Here is a 21613-nt window from a genome sequence, read left to right on the forward strand (position 1 = left end):
TGTCTTTACCAAGAAGGCAGATGCTGCCCAGAACACGATGTCAGAGGAGGAAGCTCTGCCATTAGAAGGTTCAAAATCACAAGAAGAAAGTGTTGAAGAGACCACTGATTCTGAAAATTGACAAGTCACTGGGACCAGATGAGGTGCATCCAAGGATATTGCAGGAAACTAAATTCCAAAGGACAACTCAGGACTTGGAAGTATATATGAACAGTGAATGTTGTTCCATTGTTTAAAAAGGGACCAAAGGAAATGCCAAAGGCCAGTTAGTTTTCCATGGACAAATGAGTAGAATCAATCCTGAGATAGGATTAACTGTTATGTAGAAAATCATGGACTAGTCGACATGGATTTATTAGACAAAGGTCTCGGCTCTCAAATTTGATTGAATTCTTTAAGGAAGGTACAAGAAGGATTGAAGAAGTTAGTGCAGTGGATGTTGTGTACATGGATTTTAGTAAAAAGTCTCAACACCAGCATCGATTTTAGCAAGGCGTTTGACAAGGTCCCACATGGCAGATTGATCAAAAAGGTAAAAGCCCATAGAATACTGGGTAATGTGGCAAACCGGATCAAAAATTGGTTTAGTGACAGGAAACAAAGGGTCAATGGATGCCTTGCAAATGGAAAGCTGTTTCAAGTGGTGTTCCACAGGGTCAGTGTTGGGACTCTTGCTATTATAAATTAACATTTTGAATGAGGAAGTGGAGGGATGGGTTAGTAATTTCGCCTACGATACGAAGGTTGGTGGTGTTGTGGATGGTCTGGAGGGATGTCAGAAGTTGCAGCATGACAGATAGGATGCAAGACTGGGCAGAGAAGTGGCAGGTGGACTTCAACGCAGATAAATGTGTAGTGGTCCATTTTGGCAGGACCAATGGGATGCAGGAGTACAATATCAAGGGTAGGAGTCTTAGCAGTCTTGAGGAGCAGAAGGAGCTTGGGGTCCGGATCCATAGGACTCTTAAATCGGCCTCGCAGGTGGAGGATGTGGTCAAGAATGCGTATGGTGTACTGGCCTTCATTAATCGAGGGATTGAGTTTAGGAGTCGGGAGGTAATGCTGCAACTTTATAAGACCCTTGTCAGACCCCACTTGGAGTACTGTGCGCAGTTCTGGTTGCCTCACTGCAGGAAGGATGTGGAAGCTATTGAGAGGGTGCAGAGGAGATTTACAAGGACGTTGCCTGGATTGGGAGGCATGCCTTATGAAGATAGGTTGGGGGAGCTAGGGCTCTTCTCCCTGGAAAGACGAAGGTTGAGAGGCGACCTGATAGAGGTTTATAAAATGTTGAGAGGAATAGATAGGGTGGATTCTCGGAGGCTATTTCCCAGGGCTGAAATGGTCGCTATGAGAGGACACAGGTTTAAGATGCTGGGAAGCAAGTACAGATGTACTTGTTAGGGGTAAGTTTTTCACTCAGAGGGTGGTGAGGGAGTAGAATCGGCTGCCATCGGTGGTGGTAGAGGTGAACTCGCTGAGGTCTTTTAAAAGACTTCTGGATGAGTGTATGGGATTTAATGGGATTGGGAGTTACAGATAGCTCTATGGCCTGGTAGGTATGGATGTGATTGGCGCAACCTGTGGGCCAAAGGGCTTGTTTGTGCTGTGGTGTTTTATGCTCTATGTGAATGTGAGGACATGAATGGGAAATTTGCAGACGACACAAAGATTGGCTGAGTAATGGACAGTCCAAAGGAAAGCTATAATCTTCAAAACAACATTGATGGGTTGGTGAAGTGGGCAGTAAAGTGGCAGATGGATTTCATAGGGAAGCATGAGGTCACTATTTAAGACGGCCAAACAGCTATAAGGAGTATACAATAAATGAGAATGTACTAAGAAGTTACATGAAGTGAGAGACTGCTAATGGCAGCAGTTCAAGTAGACAATGTTGTCAAGGAGGCCTATGGAATGCTCTCCTTCATTGGTAGAGGTACAGAATATAAAAATAAGGATATAGTGTTAGAATTGTATAAAACACTGGTGAAGCCACAACTGGAGTACTGCAGCTAAGCTCAACATATTACAGGAGTGATGTAATTGCTGGAGAGAGTACACAGGATATTTACAAGAATGTTGGTAGGACTGGAAAAGCATAGCTACGAGGAGAGGTTGGGGTTATTTTTGTTGGAACAAAGAAGGCTGAGAGATGACCTGATAGAGATGGATAAAATTATGAGGGGAAGAGAGAGTGGACAGGATAAAACTGTTTCCTGTCGTGTAAAATTCTAGAACCAGTGGACATAGATTCAAGGGATTTAGTGGTAGGGGATGGGGAAATGGCTGAGGTCTTGAATAACTTTTTTGTTTCGGTCTTCACAGAAGAGGACGTGAATAATTTGCCGGGTGTTAGCGATGGAAAGGTGGTAGGACTGGAGGGTCTCAATGACATTACTGTTACTAGAGAGGCGGTGCTCGACAGACTGGAGGGACTGATTGTGAACAAGTCCCCAGGACCGGATGGAATGCATCCGAGGGTTCTGAAAGAAATGGCGGAGGTGATAGTGGATGCCTTGGTGGTTATTTTACAAACGTCGCTGGATTCCAGGGAAGCGCCGGAAGATTGGAAAACGGCTAATGTTACGCCGTTGTTTAAGAAGGGTGCCAGGCAAAAGGCAGGGAATTATAGGCCGGTTAGTTTAACGTCTGTTGTAGGTAAAATGTTAGAATCCGTCATCAAGGAGGAAATAGCGAGGCATCTTGAGGGGAATCGCTTGATAGAGCAGACGCAGCACGGTTTCGTTAAGGGGAAGTCGTGTCTGACAAATTTACTGGCGTTCTATGAGGATGTGTCTAGGGCGGTGGATATAGGAGAGCCGGTGGATGTGGTCTTTCTTGATTTTCAGAAGGCATTTGACAAGGTACCTCACAAGAGGTTATTGCAGAAGGTCAGGGGACATGGAGTTGGGGGTAGGGTGTTAGCGTGGATAGAGGATTGGTTGTCAAATAGGAGGCAGAGACTGGGGGTCAATGGGTGCTATTCGGATTGGCGGTTGGTGACTAGTGGAGTGCCACAGGGGTCGGTGCTGGGGCCTCAGCTATTTACCATTTATATAGATGATCTGGAGGAGGGAACCGAGTGTATGGTGTCGAAATTTGCTGATGACACCAAGATTGGTGGAACGGCAAATTGCGCGGAGGGTGTGGAGAGTCTACAGAAGGATCTAGATAGGCTGGGCGAATGGGCCAAGAACTGGCAAATGGAATTTAATGTTGGCAAGTGCGAGGTGGTCCACTTTGGTAGGAAGGATTATTACTTAGTTGGCGAAAAACTGCAGCAGGCGACGATGCAGAGGGACCTCAGGGTCCTTGTGTATGAGTCGCAAGAACCCAGCTTGCAGGTGCAGCAGGTGGTCAAGAAGGCTAATGGGATGCTGGCCTTCATAGCGAGGGGGATAGAACGGAGTTGAGGAGGAACTTCTTCACTCAAAGGGTGGTGAATCTCTGGAATTCTCTGCCCGTTGAAGTGGTGGAGGCTGCCTCACTAAATATTTTTAAGACGCGGGTTGATGGGTTTTTGATAAGAGAGGGGATTAAGGGTTATGGGGAGAGGGCGGGAATGTGGAACTAAGCCACGACAGATCAGCCATGATCTTATTGAATGGCGGGGCAGGCTCGAGGGGCTAGATGGCCTACTCCTGCTCCTATTTCTTATGTTCTTATGTAAGTGGCAGTAAGTGTAGAAGAGACTTTTTTTTAAAAACGCAAAGGGTAGTGGATTTCTGGAACTTGCTGCCCGAGTTGGTGGTAGAGACAGAGACACGAAACTCTTAGAAAGTATTTGGATGTCCACCTTAAGTGCTGTAAGCTACAGGGCTATGAGCTGGGGGAAAGTGGGATTAGAAAGGGCACCTGGATGTCCTCAGACTGGCATGGAGACAATGGGCAGAATGGCCTCCTTCTGTACTGTAACTTTTCTCTTGCTCTGTGTATTGTCCACAATTTACAGTTTCATCAGCCTCCACAATTCTAAAGATAACCACTTTTCACTCCAAATCGTAATCTACCATCAGTTCGTTCTTTTACAGTGGAGACCAACTGAGTTAGCTCCACAATTTAGCAATCTCTAGGATGCCAGTTGTCAGCCCCCTCCATAAGTTCATAAGATATAGGAGCAGAATTAAGTCACTCAGCCCATTGAGTTCACTCCTCCATTCGATCTTGGCTGATGTGCTCCTCATCCCCATTTTCCTGCCTTCTCACCATAACCCATTACCAATTAAAAATCTGTCTAACTCCTCCTTAAATTTAGTCACTGTACCCAACATTCTCCGCACTTTGGGATAGCAATTCCCACAGATTCACAACCTTTTGTAAGTAGTAGTTCCTCAACTCTTAAATTTGCTATCCCTTATCCTAAGACTATGGCCTCCAGTCCTAGAATGCCCGTGGAAGGATCCGCTCCATGTCTATTTTATCCATACCTTTTATCATCTTGTACACCTCAATCTGACCTCCCCTCATTCTTCTAACTTCCCCAGAATATAGGCTTAAACTGTTCAATCTGTTAAACTGTGACAAACCCCTCATCTCTGGAATCAATCTAGTGAACCTCCTCTGAACTGCCTCCAATGCCACTACATCTTTCCTCAAATAAGGGGACCAAAACTGTGCACAATATTCCAAGCACGGTCTCACCAATGCCTTGTATAGTTGCAACAATACTTCCTCATCTTTATAATCTATTCCTTTAGCTATAAATGCCAACATTCCATTCGCTTTATTATCTGCAGTGCCTGCATGTTAGTTTTCTGTGACGCACGAACAAGGACACCCAGATCCCTCTGCACCGAACCCTGAAGTCTCTCTCCATTTACATAAGAAGTCACCTTCCCATTTTTCCAACAAAAATGCACGACCTCACACTTATCCACGTTAAACTCCATCTGCCACATTTTGGTCCACTCTCCTAATCTATCCTTATCCATCTGTGAGGTTTTTAATTTCAGAGTCATAGTATCAGACATTTAAGGAGGATAGACAGGAAGAAAAAGGAGGTGGGGTAGCTCTGTTAATAAAGGATAATATCAGGGCGGTAGTAAGAGACGATATAGGCTCCAAGGAGCAAAACGTGGAATCATTGTGAGTGGAGATAAGGAACAGTAAGGTGAGAAAGTCGCTGGTGGGTGTGGTCTATAGGCCTCCAAATAATAACTTTGAGGTGGGGCGGGCTATCAACAAGCAAATAATTGATACGTGCAGAAACGGAATGGCGATAATCATGGGGGATTTTAATCTGCATATTGATTGGTTGACTCAAGTCAGACACGGTAGACTTGAGGAAGAGTTCTTAGAACGCTGTCGGGATAGTTTCCTTGAACAGTATGTGATGGAACCTACGAGGGAGTGAGTTATCTTAGATGTGGTACTGTGTAATGAGGCAGGTAGAATTAGGGATCCTCTTGGGACGAGTGACCACAATATGGTTGAATTTCTAATACAGATGGAGGGTGAGAAAGTAGGGTCCCAAACCAGGGTCCTCTGCTTGAACAGAGGGGAGTATGATAGGATGAGAGCAGAATTGGCTACTGTAGACTAGGGGCACAGACAGGTTGGTAGGACAGCTGAGGAACAGTGGAGGATTGTTAAGGAGATTTTTTTCAGTACTCAGCAAAAATATATTCCAGTGATAAAGGAGGACTGTAAGAAAAGGGATAACCAGCCATGGATAACGAAGGAAATAAAGGAATATTAAATTAAAAACCGATGCGTACAGAGCGGCTAAAAATAGTGGGGAATTAGAAGATTGGGAAAGATTTAAAAAACAACAAAGAATGACTAAGAAAGCGATAAAGAAAGGAAAGATAGAGTATGAAACTAAACCAGCTCTAAATATAAAATATGATAGTAAAAGTTTTTACAAATATATGAAGAGGAAGGGTGGCTAGAGTGAATGTTGGCCCCTTGGAGGACGAGGGGGGATTTAATAGTGGGAAACGAGGCTGAGACTTTAAATAATTTCTTTGTGTCGGTCTTCATGGAGGGGGATACAAATAGCTTACAGAATATTAAAGATAGAGGGTTGGTAGGAGTTGAGGTCCTTAATACAATTACTGTTACTAAAGAGGTAGTGTTGGTAGACCAACGGGACCGAAGGTGGACAAGTCCCCAGGACCGGATGGAATACGTCCCAAGGTACTGAAAGAAATGGCAGATGTAATAGCAGATGCGTTAGTTATTTATCAAAATTCACTGGACTCTGGGGAAGTGCCAGCAGATTGGAAAACAGCTACTGTTACGCCGCTGTTTAAAAAAGGTAGCAAAAAGGCGGGTAGCTTAACGTCCGTAGTTGAAAAAATGCTAGAATCCATTATTAAAGAAGAAATAGCAGGACACCTGGAAAAGAACGGTTTGATCAAACAGATTCACGAAGGGAAAGTCATGTTTGAAGAATTTACTGGATTTTTATGAAGATGTGCGACTAGTGCAGTAGACAGAGGGGAACCAGTGGATGTGGTGTTTTTAGATTTCCAGAAGGCGTTCGATAAGGTGCCTCACAAAACGTTGCTGCAAAAGTTGGGGGGTAAGGTGTTAGCGTGGATTGAGGATTGGCTATCTAACAGGAAACAGACAGTTGGAATAAATGGGTGCTTTTCTGGTTGGCGACTAGTGGCGTGCCGCAGGGATCGGTGCTGGGCGCGGAAAGTCTGCAGAGAGATTTGGAATGGCTGAGTGAGTGGGCGAGGAGCTGGCAGATGGAGTATAACTTTGGCAAAGGTGAGGTTATCCACTTTGGAAGGAATAATAGTAAGAGGGATTATTATTTAAATGGTGAAAAGCTGCAGCATGCTACTGTGCAGAGGAACCTGGGGGTCCTTGTGCACGAATTACAAAAACCCAGTCTGCAGGTGCAGCAGGTGATCAAGAAGGCAAATGAAATGTTGGCCTTTATAGCGAGGGGGATAGAATCTAAAAGCAGGGAGGTCTTGCTGCAACTGGAGTACTGGGTGCAGTTTTGATCCCCTTATTTGCCTCGGAGGGAGTACAGAGAAGGTTCACCAAGTTGGTACCGGAGATGAGAGGGTCAGCTTATGAGGAGAGATGGAGTAGATTGGGCCTGTATGCGTTGGAGTTTAGAGGGCTGAGGGGGATCTTACAGAGACATATAAAGATAACGAAGGGGCTAGATAGGGTAAAGGTAGAGAGATTCTTTCCACTTAGAAAGGAAACCAGAACTAGAGGGCGCAGCCTCAAAGTAAGGGAGGAGGAAGAGGAGGAGGAGGAGGAAGAGGAGCAGTTTAGAACAGAGTTGAGGAGAAACATCTTCTCAGAGGGTGGTGAATCTCTGGAATTCTCTGCCCTTTGAAGTGGTGGTGGCTACCTCGCTGAATATGTTTAAGTCACGGGTAGATAGATTTCTGATCGATAAGGGAATTAAGGGTTGTGGGGGGGCAGGCGGGTAAATGGAACTGATCCACTTCAGATCAGCCATGATCCTATTGAATGGCGGGGCAGGCTCGAGGGGCGAGATGGGCTACTCCTGCTCCTATTTCTTATGTTCTTAAAAGTCATAGTTATAGAGTCATAGAGGTTTATAGCACGGAAACAGGCCCTTCAGCCCAACTTCTCCGCGCCGCCCTTTTTTTTAAACCCCTAAGCAAAAACCAATTGCCTGCATTTGGCCCATATCCCTCTAGACCCATCTTACCCATGTAACTGTCTTCCCCCTCCACTACCCCCCCCCCCACTCCCCCTCCCAACTCCCCCTCCCAACTCCCCACTCCCCTCCCTCCCCCAGCCTCCAACTCCCCTCCCCCTCGCCCTTCAACTGCCCCTCACCCCCTCCCTTCAACTGCCCCTGCCCCTCCCCCCCCCAAACTCCAACTCCAACTCCCCCCTCCCCTCCCCAGCTCCCCTTCCCCCTCCCCCTCCCCCAGCTCCCGCTCCCCCTCCCCCAGCTCCCCTTCCCCCTCCCCCTCCCCCTCCCCCAGCTCCCGCTCCCCCTCCCCCAGCTCCCCTTCCCCCTCCCCCTCCCCCAGCTCCCCCACCCCCTCCCCTCCCCCAGCTCCCCCTCCCCCTCCCCTCCCCCAGCTCCCCCTCCCCCGCTCCCCCTCCCCTCCCCCAGCTCCCCCTCCCCCTCCCCTCCCCCAGCTCCCCCTCCCCCGGCTCCCCCTCCCCCTCCCCTCCCCCAGCTCCCCCTCCCCCGGCTCCCCCTCCCCTCCCCCAGCTCCCCCTCCCCCTCCCCTCCCCCAGCTCCCCCTCCCCCGCTCCCCCTCCCCTCCCCCAGCTCCCCCTCCCCCTCCCCTCCCCCAGCTCCCCCTCCCCCGCTCCCCCTCCCCTCCCCCAGCTCCCCCTCCCCCTCCCCTCCCCCAGCTCCCCCTCCCCCAGCTCCCCCTCCCCCTCCCCTCCCCCAGCTCCCCCTCCCCCGGCTCCCCCTCCCCCTCCCCTCCCCCAGCTCCCCCTCCCCCGCTCCCCCTCCCCTCCCCCAGCTCCCCCTCCCCCAGCTCCCCCTCCCCCTCCCCCAGCTCCCGCTCCCCCTCCCCTCCCCCAGCTCCCCCTCCCCCGCTCCCCCTCCCCTCCCCCAGCTCCCCCTCCCCTCCCCTCCCCCAGCTCCCCCTCCCCTCCCCTCCCCTCCCCTCCCCTCCCCCAGCTCCCCCTCCCCTCCCCCAGCTCCCCCTCCCCTCCCCTCCCCTCCCCCGACGCTCTGTGAGCTTTACCTGGAGGGTATTGGGCGCTGACATTGCACATCTCCGGATTCTCAGATTGTGCGGATGGACCAGGCCGGGTTATTAACCCCGCGGCTGCGCAGCTTGGTGGGCTGGGCCTGGGGCTCGAGCTGGGGCTGGGCCTCGGGCTCCGGCCCGGCGCTTCCCCGCTTCGCGGCTCCGACTCGGCAAAATGGCAGCGGCGGCGCAGCCCCGTGATGTCATTGAGAAAACAAGAAGCTCCCCACCGACTTCAACTGGCAAGAACGGCCCCCTCCCACCATTTCATTCACTCCACAGACAGCGCCACTCCCGGCCCAGCGCCGTCACTGCACTCAATCCACAAGACAGCGCCACCCCCGGCCCGGCGCCGCCACTGCATTCAATCCACAAGACAGCGCCACCCCCGGCCCGGCGCCGCCACTGCATTCAATCCACAAGACAGCGCCACCCCCGGCCCGGCGCCGCCACTGCATTCAATCCACAAGACAGCGCCACCCCCGGCCCGGCGCCGCCACTGCATTCAATCCACAAGACAGCGCCACCCCCGGCCCGGCGCCGCCACTGCATTCAATCCACAAGACAGCGCCACCCCCGGCCCGGCGCCGCCACTGCATTCAATCCACAAGACAGCGCCACCCCCGGCCCGGCGCCGCCACTGTATTCATTCAGTTAGACGTCTGACAACACAAGGTCAAAGTCCAACGGGTTTATTTGGGAGCGCAAACACAAGCTTTCGGAGCGCTCGCTGCTCCTTCGTCAGGTAAATGGGAGTTCTGTTCACAAACAGCGTATATAAAGACAGAAACTCAATTTACAAAATAATAGTTGGAATGCGAGTCTTTACAAGTAATCAACTCTTGAAGGTACAGACAGTGTGAGTGGAGAGAGTGTTAAGCACAAGTCAAAGTGATGTGTATTGTCTCCAGACAGGACAGTTAGTGAGATTTTGCAAGTCCAGGCAAGTCGTGGGGGTTACAGATAGTGCGACATGAACCCAAGATCCCGGTTGAGGCCGTCCTCATGCGTACGGAACTTGGCTATCAGTCTCTGCTCAGCGACTCTGCGCTGTCACATGTTGTGAAGGCCTGTGCTGCCACTGCACTGACTCCACAGAGAGCGCCGCCTCCAGCCTGGCACCAGCACTACACTGCACTCATTTCACAGACAGCACCGCTCCCAGTTCAGAACCAACACTGCAGACCAACCTTAGAACATAGAACATTACAGCGCAGAACAGGCCCTTCGGCCCACGATGTTGCACCAACCAGTTAAAAAACAATGACCCACTAACCTAAACCAATCCCTTTCCATCCATAAACCTATCCACGGATCTCTTAAACGCCCCCAAACTAGGCGCATTTACAACTGCAGCAGGCAGGGCATTCCAATCCCTCACCACCCTCTGGGTAAAGAACCTACCCCTGACATCCGTCCTATAACTACCCCCCCTTAATTTAAAGCCATGCGCCCTCGTGCTAGCTTTCTCCATCCGAGGAAAAAGGCTATCACTGTCCACCCTATCTAAACCTCTAATCATCTTATATGTTTCAATAAGATCCCCTCTTAGCCGCCTTCTTTCTAGCGAAAACAACCCCAAATCCCTCAGTCTCTCCTTATAGGACCTTCCCTCCATACCAGGCAACATCCTGGTAAACCTCCTCTGCACCCTCTCCAATGCCTCCACATCCTTCCTATAATGTGGGGACCAGAACTGCACACAATACTCCAAGTGCGGACGCACCAGAGTTTTGTACAGTTGCAACATGACGTTGCGACTCCTAAATTCAATCCCCCTACCAATAAACGCCAAGACACTGTATGCCTTCCTAACTACCTTATCTACTTGATTCCCAACTTTCAGGGATCTATGTACACATACACCTAGATCCCTCTGTTCATCAACACTATTCAGAGTCCTACCGTTAGCCCTATACTCTACACAACTGTTATTCCTGCCAAAGTGAATTACCTCACACTTTTCCGCATTAAACTCCATCTGCCACCTCTCGGCCCAGCTCTGCAACTTGTCCAAGTCTTTCTGTAAACTATGACACCCCTCTTCACTATCTACCACTCCTCCGACTTTGGTGTCATCAGCAAATTTACTAATCCACCCAGCTATACCCTCATCCAGATCATTAATAAAAATTACAAACAGCAGTGGCCCCAAAACAGATCCCTGAGGCACACCACTTGTAACCAAACTCCATGATGAATACTTTCCATCAACCACCACCCTCTCTTCTATCAGCTAGCCAATTCCTGATCCAATTAACTAAATCACCCTCCATCCCATACATCTGCATTTTCTGCAGAAGCCTTCCATGGTGAACCTTATCAAACACCTTACTAAAGTCCATATATACCACGTCAACTGCCTTACCCCCATCCACCTCTTTGGTCACTTTCTCAAAAAACTCAATAAGGTTAGTAAGGCACGACCTACCCTCCACAAAACCATGCTGACTATCTCTAATCAATTCATTACTCTCCAAATAACTATAAATCCTATCCCTAATAATTTTTTCTAATAAACCTTTTCCCACACCGTTGCAAATTCTTCCCCTTTAGCAATTTAAATTTATATAGCACCTTTAGTGTAATGAAATGTCCCTCCACAGAAACATTAAGAAACAAAGTATAACGGTGAACCACAGAAGGAAACTTTTAAGGGGTGTCTTGACAAATGCACAAATAGGATGGGAACAGAGGGATATGGTCCCTGGAAGATTTGGGGGTTTTAGTTAAATCAGGCACCGTGGTTAGTGCAGGCTTGGAGGGCCAAAGAGCATGTTCCTGCACTGTAATTTTCTTTGTTCGTTGAAACATTGGAAAGTATTTGTCAAAGATACAGCTTTTAAGAAGTGTCTTAAAAGTAAAGCAAGGTAGTGGCAAGGAATCGTAAAGGGAGAAGTCCAGAGTTTGGGACTTAGGCAATAGAAGGTCAATGGCGGAATAGTTATAGAACCATAGAATCACAAGCGCAGAAAAGGTCTTTCAGCCCATCGAGACTGGTCCGACTCTCTGACAGTGTTTTACCAAGGCCCTCTCCCCTGCCTTATACCCACAACCCCACACATTTAGCAGATTAGCCCACTCACCCAGCCTGTCCAGATCATGCTGAAGGATCTCTGCATCCTCATCACTGTTTACCCTTCCACCCAACTTGGTATCATCTGTAAACTGTTACATCCAGAGAGGTGGATGGGGATAAGGCAGTTGACGTGGTATATATGGACTTTAGTAAGGTGTTTGATAAGGTTCACCATGGAAGGCTTCTGCAGAAAATGCAGATGTATGGGATGGAGGGTGATTTAGTTAATTGGATCAGGAATTGGCTAGCAGATAGAAGACAGAGGGTGGTGGTTGATGGAAAGTATTCGTCATGGAGTTCGGTTACAAGTGGTGTGCCTCAGGGATCTGTTTTGGGGCCACTGCTGTTTGTAATCCAAATCATTAATATATATTGTGAATAGCTGGAGCCCCAGCACCGATCCCTGTGGCACCCCACCAGTTACTGCCTGCACCTGCCAATTTGAAAAGCACCCATTAATTCCTACTCTTTGTTTCCTTTCTGCCAGCCAATTTTCTATCCATCTCAATACCCTTCCGCCAATCCCATGTGTTTTAATCTTGCACAATCATCTCTTGTGCAGGACTTGTCAAATGCTTTCTCAAAGTCCAAATATACTACATCTGTTGGTTCCCCTTTGTCAACTCTACTAGTTACATAATCACTACAGTGAAGGTGGTCGTCATTTGGCCCAACAAATGTACACTAACTCTCCAAAAGAGCATCTTCCCCAGACCCCTCCATCATTTCACATTATTCACTGATCATCCATCTTTAACTTTTACTTTTGGGCCTTCTAAAGATGAACCATTGTTAGCTGCAAAACAGTTGCAAAGATCGTCACACTCCTATGATGTAAAGTATTGTCAATGGTGTGCTGATGCATTATCACGCTCACCTTTACCTATTGAACAGAAGCAATGAACTATTTTTGCTAATATCCTTTATTTTTCACAAGTCAACCGTTTGCTTGAGAAATGGTGCACAGGGCAGAGGTTCAGATTTTTGCAGCATTGTAAAGTCTTTGGGGCAGAGGTGGCCTGTACAAGAGGGACAGGTTGCACCTGAACTAGAGGGGGACCAATATCCTGGTGGGGAGATTTGTTAAAGCCACTCGGGAGGGTTTAAACTAGGCTGGCGGGGGGCGGGGGGGAGACCCTAAAGAGACAAAAGGGGATGTTGAGGCTAATACAGAATGTGGAGAGAGCAAGTTAAATAGACAAGCAGGCATGAGCATGGCAGGGAACAAGGGGAGACTGATGAATTAAACTGCATTTATTTAAATACAAGAAGCCTGATGGGCAAGGCAGATGAACTCAGGTCATGGATTGGTACATAAGACTGGGATATTATAACAATTCTGAAACATGGCTAAGGGAGGAACAGGACTTGCAGCTCAACATTCCAGGGAAGTGATATCAAAGTCATAGAGTCATAAAGATTTCCAGCATGGAAACAGGCCCTTCAACCCAACTTGTCCATGCCACCGTTTCTTTTAAATCCTCTAAGCTAATTCCAATTGCCCGCATTTGGCCCATATCTCTCTATACCCATTTTACCCATATAACTGTTTAAATGCTTTTTAAAAGATAAAATTGTACCCACCTCTACTATTACCTCTGGCAGCTTGTTCCAGACATTCACCACTCTGAAAAAAATGGCCCCTCTGGATACTTTTGTACCTCTCCCCTCTCACCTTAAACTTATGCCCTCTAGTTTTAGACTCCCCTACCTTTGGGAAAAGATATTGACTATCTATCTTGTCTATGCCCCTCATTATTTTATAGACCTCTATAAGGTCACCCCTCAATCTCCCACACTTCAGAGAGAAAAGTTCTTTTCTGCCTCTCCTAATAACTCAATCCATCAAGTCCCAGTAGCATCCTAGTAAATCTTTTCTGCACTCTTTCTAGTTTAATAATATCTTTTTTATAATAGTGACCAGAATTGCACACAGTATTCCAAGTGTCTTGTAAAACTTCAACTCCTGTATTCAATGTTTTGACTGATGAAACCAAGCATGCTGAAAACTTCACCACTTTGTCCACCTGTGACTCCACTTTTAAGGAGCTAGTACCCCTAGATCTTTTTGTTCTGTAACTCTATAGAAAAGATAGAACACGAGGTAAGAGGGGGGGGAGTTGCACTTTTGATTAGGGAGAACATCACAGCCGTACTGAGAGGGGATATATCCGAGGGTTCGGCCACCGAGTCTATATGAGTAGAATTGAGAAATAAGGGGGAAATCACTGATAGGGGTGTACTATCAGCCCCCAAATAGTCAGCAGGAAATTGAGGAGCAAATATGGAAGGAGATTGCAAATAGATGCAAGAATAATAGGGTTGTTAATCATGGTGGGATTTTAACATTCCAAACATAGATTGGGACTGCCATTGTGTTAAGAGCTTGGAGGAGGAGGAATTTGTTAAGTGTGTTCAAGAAACATTTTTCTATCGATATGTACAAGAGAAGGGGCAAAATCCTACCGACTCTTGGGAAATAAGGCAGGGCAAGTGACTGAAGTGTTAATGGGGGAGCACTTTGGGACTGATTATAATTCTATTAGTTTTTAAATAGTTATGGAAAAGGACAGGTCTGGTCCAGAAGTTAAAATTCCAAATTGACGTAAGGCCAATTTTGATAATATCAGACAGGAACTTTCAAAAGTTGATTGGGGGAATCCGTTCACAGGTAGAGGAATATCTGGCAAGTGGGAAGCTTTCAAAAGTGAGATAATGAGAGTTCAGAGCCAGCACATTGCTGTAGTGTGAAGGGCAAGACTGGCAGGAGTAGGGAATACTAGAGATATTGAGACTCTGGTCAATCAAAAGAAGGAAGTATGTGTCAGGTATAGGCAGCTGGGGTTAAGTGAATCCCTTTTTTTAAAGTTTAAAATTAAAGTTTATTTATTAGTGTCACAATAGGCAATGAAGATACTGTCAAAATCCCAACACCTGTTTGGGTTACATCGAGGAAGAATTTAGCGTGGCCAATGCACCTAACCAGCATGTTTTTCGAACTGTGGGAGGAAAATGGAGTATCCGGAGGAAACCCATGGGGAGAACGTGCAGACTCTGCACAGTAACCCAAGCCAGGAGTCGAACCCAGGTCCCTGCCACTGTGAGGCAGCAGTGCAAACCACTGTGTCACACTTTGGTCTATAGGGGGTGTAGGTGTACACATAAAAGGGAAACGAAAAGGGCAAAAAGGGGACATGAGGTAGCTTTGGCAGATAAGGTAATGGAGAATCCAATGAGATTCTACAAGTAAATTAAGAGAAAAAGAGTAACCAGGGGGAGAAGGTGGCCCCTTAAAGATCATCCAAGTTGTCTACGTGTGGAGCCACAGGAGATGGACGAGATCCTAAACGAGTATTTTTCATCAGTAATGACTGAGAAAGACATGCAAACTGGGGTAGTAAATAGTGATGCCTTGAAAAGCATCCACATTACAGAAGAGAGGTGCTGGAGGTCTTAAGATGCATCAAGATAGATAAATCCCTGGGACCTGATCAAGTGTATCCGTGGATGTTGTGGGAAGCAATTGTGGGGCCCCTAGCAGAGATATTTGTATCATCGACAGATGAGGTGTCGGAAGACTGGAGGGAGGCAAATGTTGTGCTGTTACTTAAAAAGGTGGCAGGGAAATGCCAGGGGTGATTGGTGAGTCTAATGTCAGTGGTGGGTAAGTTGTTGGAGGGGATTTTGAGAAACAGGATCCACAGGTATCTGGAAAAGCAAGGAGGATTAGGGATGGTCAGCAGGGTTTTGTGTGTGGGAAATCATGTCTTACAAATTTGAGAGTTTTTTTGAAAGGATGACCAAGAAAATAGATGATGGCAGTGCAGGAGATACATTGTCTATGTGGACTTTAGCAAGGCCTTTGACAAGGTACCACATGGTAGACTGGTCAGTAAGGTTAGATCACATGGGATCCAGGGAGAACTAGCCAATTGGAACATTAGCTTGCCAGTAGGAGAAAGAGGGTGGTGGCAGAAGGTTGTTTTTTAAACTGGAGGCCCGTGACCAGTGGTGTGCCACAGGGATCGTGCTGGGTCCACTTGTTTGTCATTTATATAAATGATTTGGATGAAAATATAGGAGGTATTGTTAGTAAGTTTGCGGATGACACCAAAATTGATGGTGCAGTGGACAGTGAAGGTCATTTAACTTTTAAAGTTTGTTAGTGTCAAAAGTAAGCTGACATTAACACTGCAATGAAATTACTATGAAAATCTAAGACTATAACACGATCTTGATCAACCGGACCAAGGAATAGCAGACAGCGTTCTATTCAGATAAATGTGAGGTGTTGAATTTTGGTCAGACAAACCAGAGCTAGGACTTAGACAGTTAATGGTTGGACCCTGGGAAGTGTTGTTGAACAGAGATCTCGGAGTGCCTTAAAAGTGGTGTCACAGATAGGGTGGTGAAGAAGGCGCTTAGCACACTTGCTTTCATCAGCCAGAAGACAGGATCTTATAGAAACATAAAATTATGAAGGGAATCGATAAGATAGAAGCAGGGAAGTTGTTTCCACTGGGGGGTGAAACTAGAACTAGGGGGCATGGCCTCAAAATAAGGGAGAGCAGATTTAGGATTGAGTTGAGGAAGAACTTCTTCACACAAAGGTTTGTGAATCTGTGGAATTCCCTGCCCAGTGAAGCAGTTGAGGCTACCTCATTAAATGTTTTTAAGGCAAGGATAGATTTTTGAACAGCAAAGGAATTTAGCATTATGGTGAGCGGGTGGGTAAGTGGACCCGAGTCCACAAAAAAAAAATTCAGCCATGATCTTATTGAATGGCGGAGCAGGCTCAAGGGACCAGAGAGCCTACTCCTTATTCTTATATTCCTTGGATTACCATTGACCAGAAACTTAACTGGAACATAAACCCCTCCACATGTACACACGATCAAAGCCCCCACCATGGACAGACAGACAGAGACACACACACACACACAAGCCCTCCACCCCCACACTCAACAGCAAGAGTAGCTTGTGAAAGATAGAAGTTTATGGCAAGTAACTCACCTTCTGACTTCATCATGTACAAGGTACGGGAGTGATAGAACATTCCACACTTGCCTTGAGTGCAGATCCAACCACACTCGAGATCCATCCAGAACAAAAGTCATTTCGATTAGCACCCCATCAACCACCTTAAACATTCACACCCACACACTGTGGCTGCATTATGTAGCAAGTATAAGATGCACACACAGCAATACCTCCCACATACCCACTGCCTCTTTCACCTAAAAGTTAAAAGGAAATGCATGGAAACACTACCACCTGTAGATTCTCCTGAAAGTTGCACATCATCCTGACTTGGAATTATATTGCCATTCTTCACCATACTGAAATAAAATCATTGAACTCTCTAACAGGATGCATTTGCAACACTGAGAATGTGGTAGTTCAAGACAATGTCTCCCTGCCACCTTTTCAAAGGCAATTATGGGGTGGCATAGTGGTTGGCACTGCTACCTCAGCACCAGGGACCCAGCTTGGGTCACTGTCTGTGAAGTTTGCATATTCTCCCTATATCAGTGTGGGTTTTCTCCAGGTGCTCCAGTTTCCTCCCACAGTCCAAAAGACATGCAGATTAGGTACACTGGGGGAGAATTTAGCGTGGCCAAGGTACCTGAACAGATGCCGGAGTGTGGCAACTAGGGGATTTTCACAGTAACTTCATTGCAGTGTTAATGTAAACCTACTTGTGACATGAATAAACTATGGATGTGTACGACTACTGGTGTTGCCAGTGAAGCCCACATCCAATGAATAGAAAATGTCCCCAGTACTCTGACACCCCATCCCCTCCCTACTCACACTGGAACACTATCACCCTCTATCAGCACAAACTACTTCAATAATCATGAATAAACACAATAAAGGCACAATATGTAAAATGGATCATTTTATTTATATACATGTACAGAGAAGCACCCACTGCAGATCCAGTGCAGATACAATCCTTTGTCTATAATACAGGTAGGGTAATGCCTGAGGAAAGCTCTCTGGTGGAGATTCTCACCCTTTCACTTTGGTATTTTAAACTGTAATTGAAGGGAATCGCTGGCAACAGTTACAAAAATAGAATTTTGTTGGCAATGAAGAGATTGCTCTGGATTCTCATGAGCTGATTACATCTGAAATGAATATGAAGCTTTTAATCAGTTTACATACAAGAACAAAGCAGCCTTCTCCCAGAGTCACCTTTCAACTCACAACCCTCTGACTAAACATGTGTCTTTGAAATGCCTTGGGACATTTTTTTCTCTATATTAAAGGTGCTATGTAACTATTCATAAGAACATAGGCAGGCTGTTCCTATTCGCTCAGCAGTCCACACTTGTACAGATGATTTACAATGAACCTTTTGCTATGAGATGTGAAGCAGGAGATTATACTCTGAACTGAAAATTTTTTTGTAACTGTGGACTAGAGCTCAGTTTCTGCAGCCAACACATTTAAAGTGGGTTAGTTACCTGAGTGATAAGGGATGTGACAGCATGAAACCAAACTGTTCAATAACAGCAGCCTACAGTTCAAGCATACAAAGCAGGTCAGGAGACATGTAAAGTGCAGAGTCAATGTAGTGTTAACCTCATGGTGCAAACCCAGCTATCAAGATACAGAAAGGAGTTGGGAGTGGACCTGGAACATACAGGCTCCTGCTTGGGGCACACGTTGGAAATTACATCCAATATTTGGCCCATTTTGCTAATAAGATCAATGCCCAAGTTTTCTCCCAATCTTAATGAAAAAAGCTCAAATTTAAAGTGAGCACATTAGCGCAAACAGCCAGGAAATCAAGCAGCAAAAGCACAGGTTTTCATTAAGTAGGTAAACTAGTATTTAGCTATCACTAGTACACTGGGCACAGTTTCACGTGTAAGTGGAGTAGCTTTGCATTTTCTTCTGCAATATATTTATACTATAACTCCATTTAAGACAAAATACAAACCAGGTCTTAGGATAAATATTTTTAAAATACTTAGAAATTTCAAACCAGCACCAGAAAAATTACCCTTCCCTGAAGAGCCAGAAATTCTGGTGCAACGTTAAAAGAAATCAGAGATCCTTTCTCCCCACGTCAAGCTCCAGCCCCCTTGTCCCAGCCCCCCTTCCTGGCCTCGAGCACACACACACTTTCCAATAATACTGCATGGTTATATTCAGAACACTTCGGCAATCTCAAAATCCGCCAGTCGGCATACTTTGCCAAAGAATTTCAGCATCAATCCACTCAGCAGTGGAAGCTCAAAAGCTTATTTTCAATTGTATTTAGAAACACAAACTTTACGGCACAGAAGGTGGTCACCCAGCCAGCCACCACCGCCCCCCCACCTCAAATTCTGCCGCATGATTTATAAGGTCTTGTGTAATGCTGAAAGCAAACGGCTGGATTGAAAATTTTCACACAGCACCACTCTCTTCTTCCTCTGGGCCAACACAGAACAAAAATCCAATGACCCATAAGTTGACCACTGCCCTCAGTTAAAAAACAGCCACAAGCCAGAATGAGACATCTATCAGATACTGTTAGCATCAACATTTGACATTATGGAAGAGGGCACAGCAGCAGTGGGAAAGGGACAAAAAAGCAGGGAACAGAGAGAACAGACAGGGCTAGAACCATGTGAAGGGACAGATTCCATTTCCAATCCATGGCAGATAGGAATATGTTGATCAGAGGATGCTATTGTGATGGGGAAAGCAGGGAAATCTTTTGGAAGCAGTTGCCCTAGAGGAGGGGAATGCTTTGAGGAATGGTGGGGGGGCAGGAAGGGAACTTTACTCCTCACCAAGTGGGCCAATCACAGCTTGCACATCTGCTTTAGGTAAAGTTATTGCAGCCTCATTACCAATGGCTAGCAACTCTAACAGACTTACGAGACTGTTGGACAGTCCTGAGATATCAGACATACTTTGACAGATGAGATTCTAAGCATACCATACATTAAGTGTAAGGAAACACCAAGAAATACATGGAGACCTTTAGAGTGCCAAAGTTTCACTGTTAAGCAGTGTAGATAGAAATGCTGGATTTTCATGCCTCCTTATGCAGTGAGCCAATCAGATAATGAGAGAATAGCTTGACCACCAGGCTGCTCAAGGACATGTGCAGCAACTTGAAGCTAAGCTATACAACCAAGGTTTTATAATCAAATGAAAGATCTACCCAATGACATTAGCCCAGTACAAGCAGAGAACACTTCAATCAAAGTTAGAGTAGCACAGTGATAGGAACAGTTTCAGGTCACTTATCCTTTGTGCTGGTTTAAGTGACGCAACGCTGTGCTCACTTTAGCTCTTTTGTTCCAATGGGAACTTTACCCCAGGATTGGGAGATACTGCACCAATAACAGGGATAACACCAGAACCAACTAGCGTCACATTACCAAGATTTTTTGAACCAAATTACAAAACTATATGTTCCAAAGTTAAATCTGTTATATCTTCACAGTACAATGTACAAGCATAAAAATTCTGTGAAGTTCAGTCAATAACAAAAAGGCACATTTGGCAACAACCAATGAGAGGTCTGTTACAGGATGAAACTCAGAATCATACGTGAGATTTCTTCCAGTCTTACAAGAGCTGTGGTCTCCCAGCAATCCTAGTCTTTGTGCTCTTGCAGGTTACATTTCCCAAGATACAGCAATGGTCTTTGGATTTGATAAGTGCAGTGATCTAAAGATTTCTCCTGGTGATTAATCCCTTCCTCACACTAGGAGTCCCATCCGGGTCACTTTGGCAGAGAGAAATGAATGTATAACAAAGACTACAGGCTTTGGGCATGAATGCAAGTCCAGGTGCTGGAAAAAAAGAGAGAAAGTTGAGATATATACAAAAAGCACAGAGAAAACCTACAACAAATGTTAGGAACTGATCAATACATCAAAGTACATGATGCTACAGCACAGCAACAGGCCATTCAGCCCAGTCTCTCCTGGCACTAATGCTCTATCCAAGCATCCCTCTGCCTCATCAATCAACATTGCCCTTTACTCCCTTTTCCCTCAAATACTTATCTAACTTGTCCTTAAATTCATCTATACTATTTGCCTCAACCACTCAATGTGTTACATACTCTCACTGTGCTTTGGGTAATTAAATTATTTATTTCTTGGTGACTTGTACCTTATATTGACAGCCTACAATTTTGCTATTAAAGAGGTAGGGTGATTGATATACCATACTGCAGTAAGGGCTGTATTTATCCCACAAATCAGTATGCTGAATCAACATTAAATTGGCATTGATACCAGGTCAAAGATTGACACTCTTCAAGACTGGTTTGAACCTGAACCTCGGAAGTCCAAATCATTCTCCATCATCTGCATCTTTGTATTCTACCCTGTCGCTCAGGTACAAGTTGGGCTTTATTGAGTTTTGAAGTGGTTTGTTGCTGGGTCTTAGTTTTCACAGAGTTGCTTCCTTAGATTGTTAATGGGACAGTTTGTACAGCCCATCTCACTAATCCAAAACACTAAAATCCTGTTTTGCCCATTTCTACAAATATCTATCCATTAATCCAGTTTTTTCGAATCATCTCCCTTCACGCTCAGTTCCACTCAATTACTTCCATCAAGTTAAAACAAAGTTTGCCTCTGCACCATCCTATTTCAGATCTTGAACCTGTTTGTTCTTGTTTAAGGGTTTGTGACAATTTCCAAAAAGTTCTCATCTGTCTTGAGCAACCCTATATTTTCAAACATCGGCTCCTCGTTCTATATTCACTAATGCCTTGTACACTTCCCTACTTTTATATTCTATCTCTTTAGTAATAAATGCCAAAATTCCTTTTGCCTTCCTTATTCCAAATGATTTATTATTTCCTTAATAGTGGATTTTAACAATTTCCCAATGACAGAAG

General features: G+C 45.9%; 2 protein-coding genes across 2 annotated transcripts in view; both read right to left on the minus strand.

Moving 5' to 3' along the window:
- Positions 1-8854, minus strand: part of LOC145341737 (vacuolar protein sorting-associated protein 4A) — a 71580-nt gene extending 62726 nt beyond the window's left edge. The window contains exon 1 of the mRNA XM_080186601.1: positions 8661-8854. Coding sequence (XP_080042727.1) covers positions 8661-8684 — 24 coding nt within the window. The 5' untranslated portion in view covers positions 8685-8854. The remainder of the gene's footprint in view (positions 1-8660) is intronic.
- Positions 8855-17645: 8791 nt separating this feature from the next.
- The window catches only part of sntb2 (syntrophin, beta 2), a 47945-nt gene continuing 43977 nt past the window's right edge, over positions 17646-21613 (minus strand). Inside the window, exon 7 of the mRNA XM_080186603.1 lies at positions 17646-20552. Within this exon, the coding sequence (XP_080042729.1) occupies positions 20460-20552 (93 nt within the window). The 3' untranslated portion in view covers positions 17646-20459. The remainder of the gene's footprint in view (positions 20553-21613) is intronic.

The sequence above is a fragment of the Carcharhinus amblyrhynchos genome, chromosome 4 (genome assembly GCF_965287045.1).
Source record: "Carcharhinus amblyrhynchos chromosome 4, sCarAmb.v2.hapA, whole genome shotgun sequence".
NCBI lineage: Eukaryota > Metazoa > Chordata > Chondrichthyes > Carcharhiniformes > Carcharhinidae > Carcharhinus > Carcharhinus amblyrhynchos.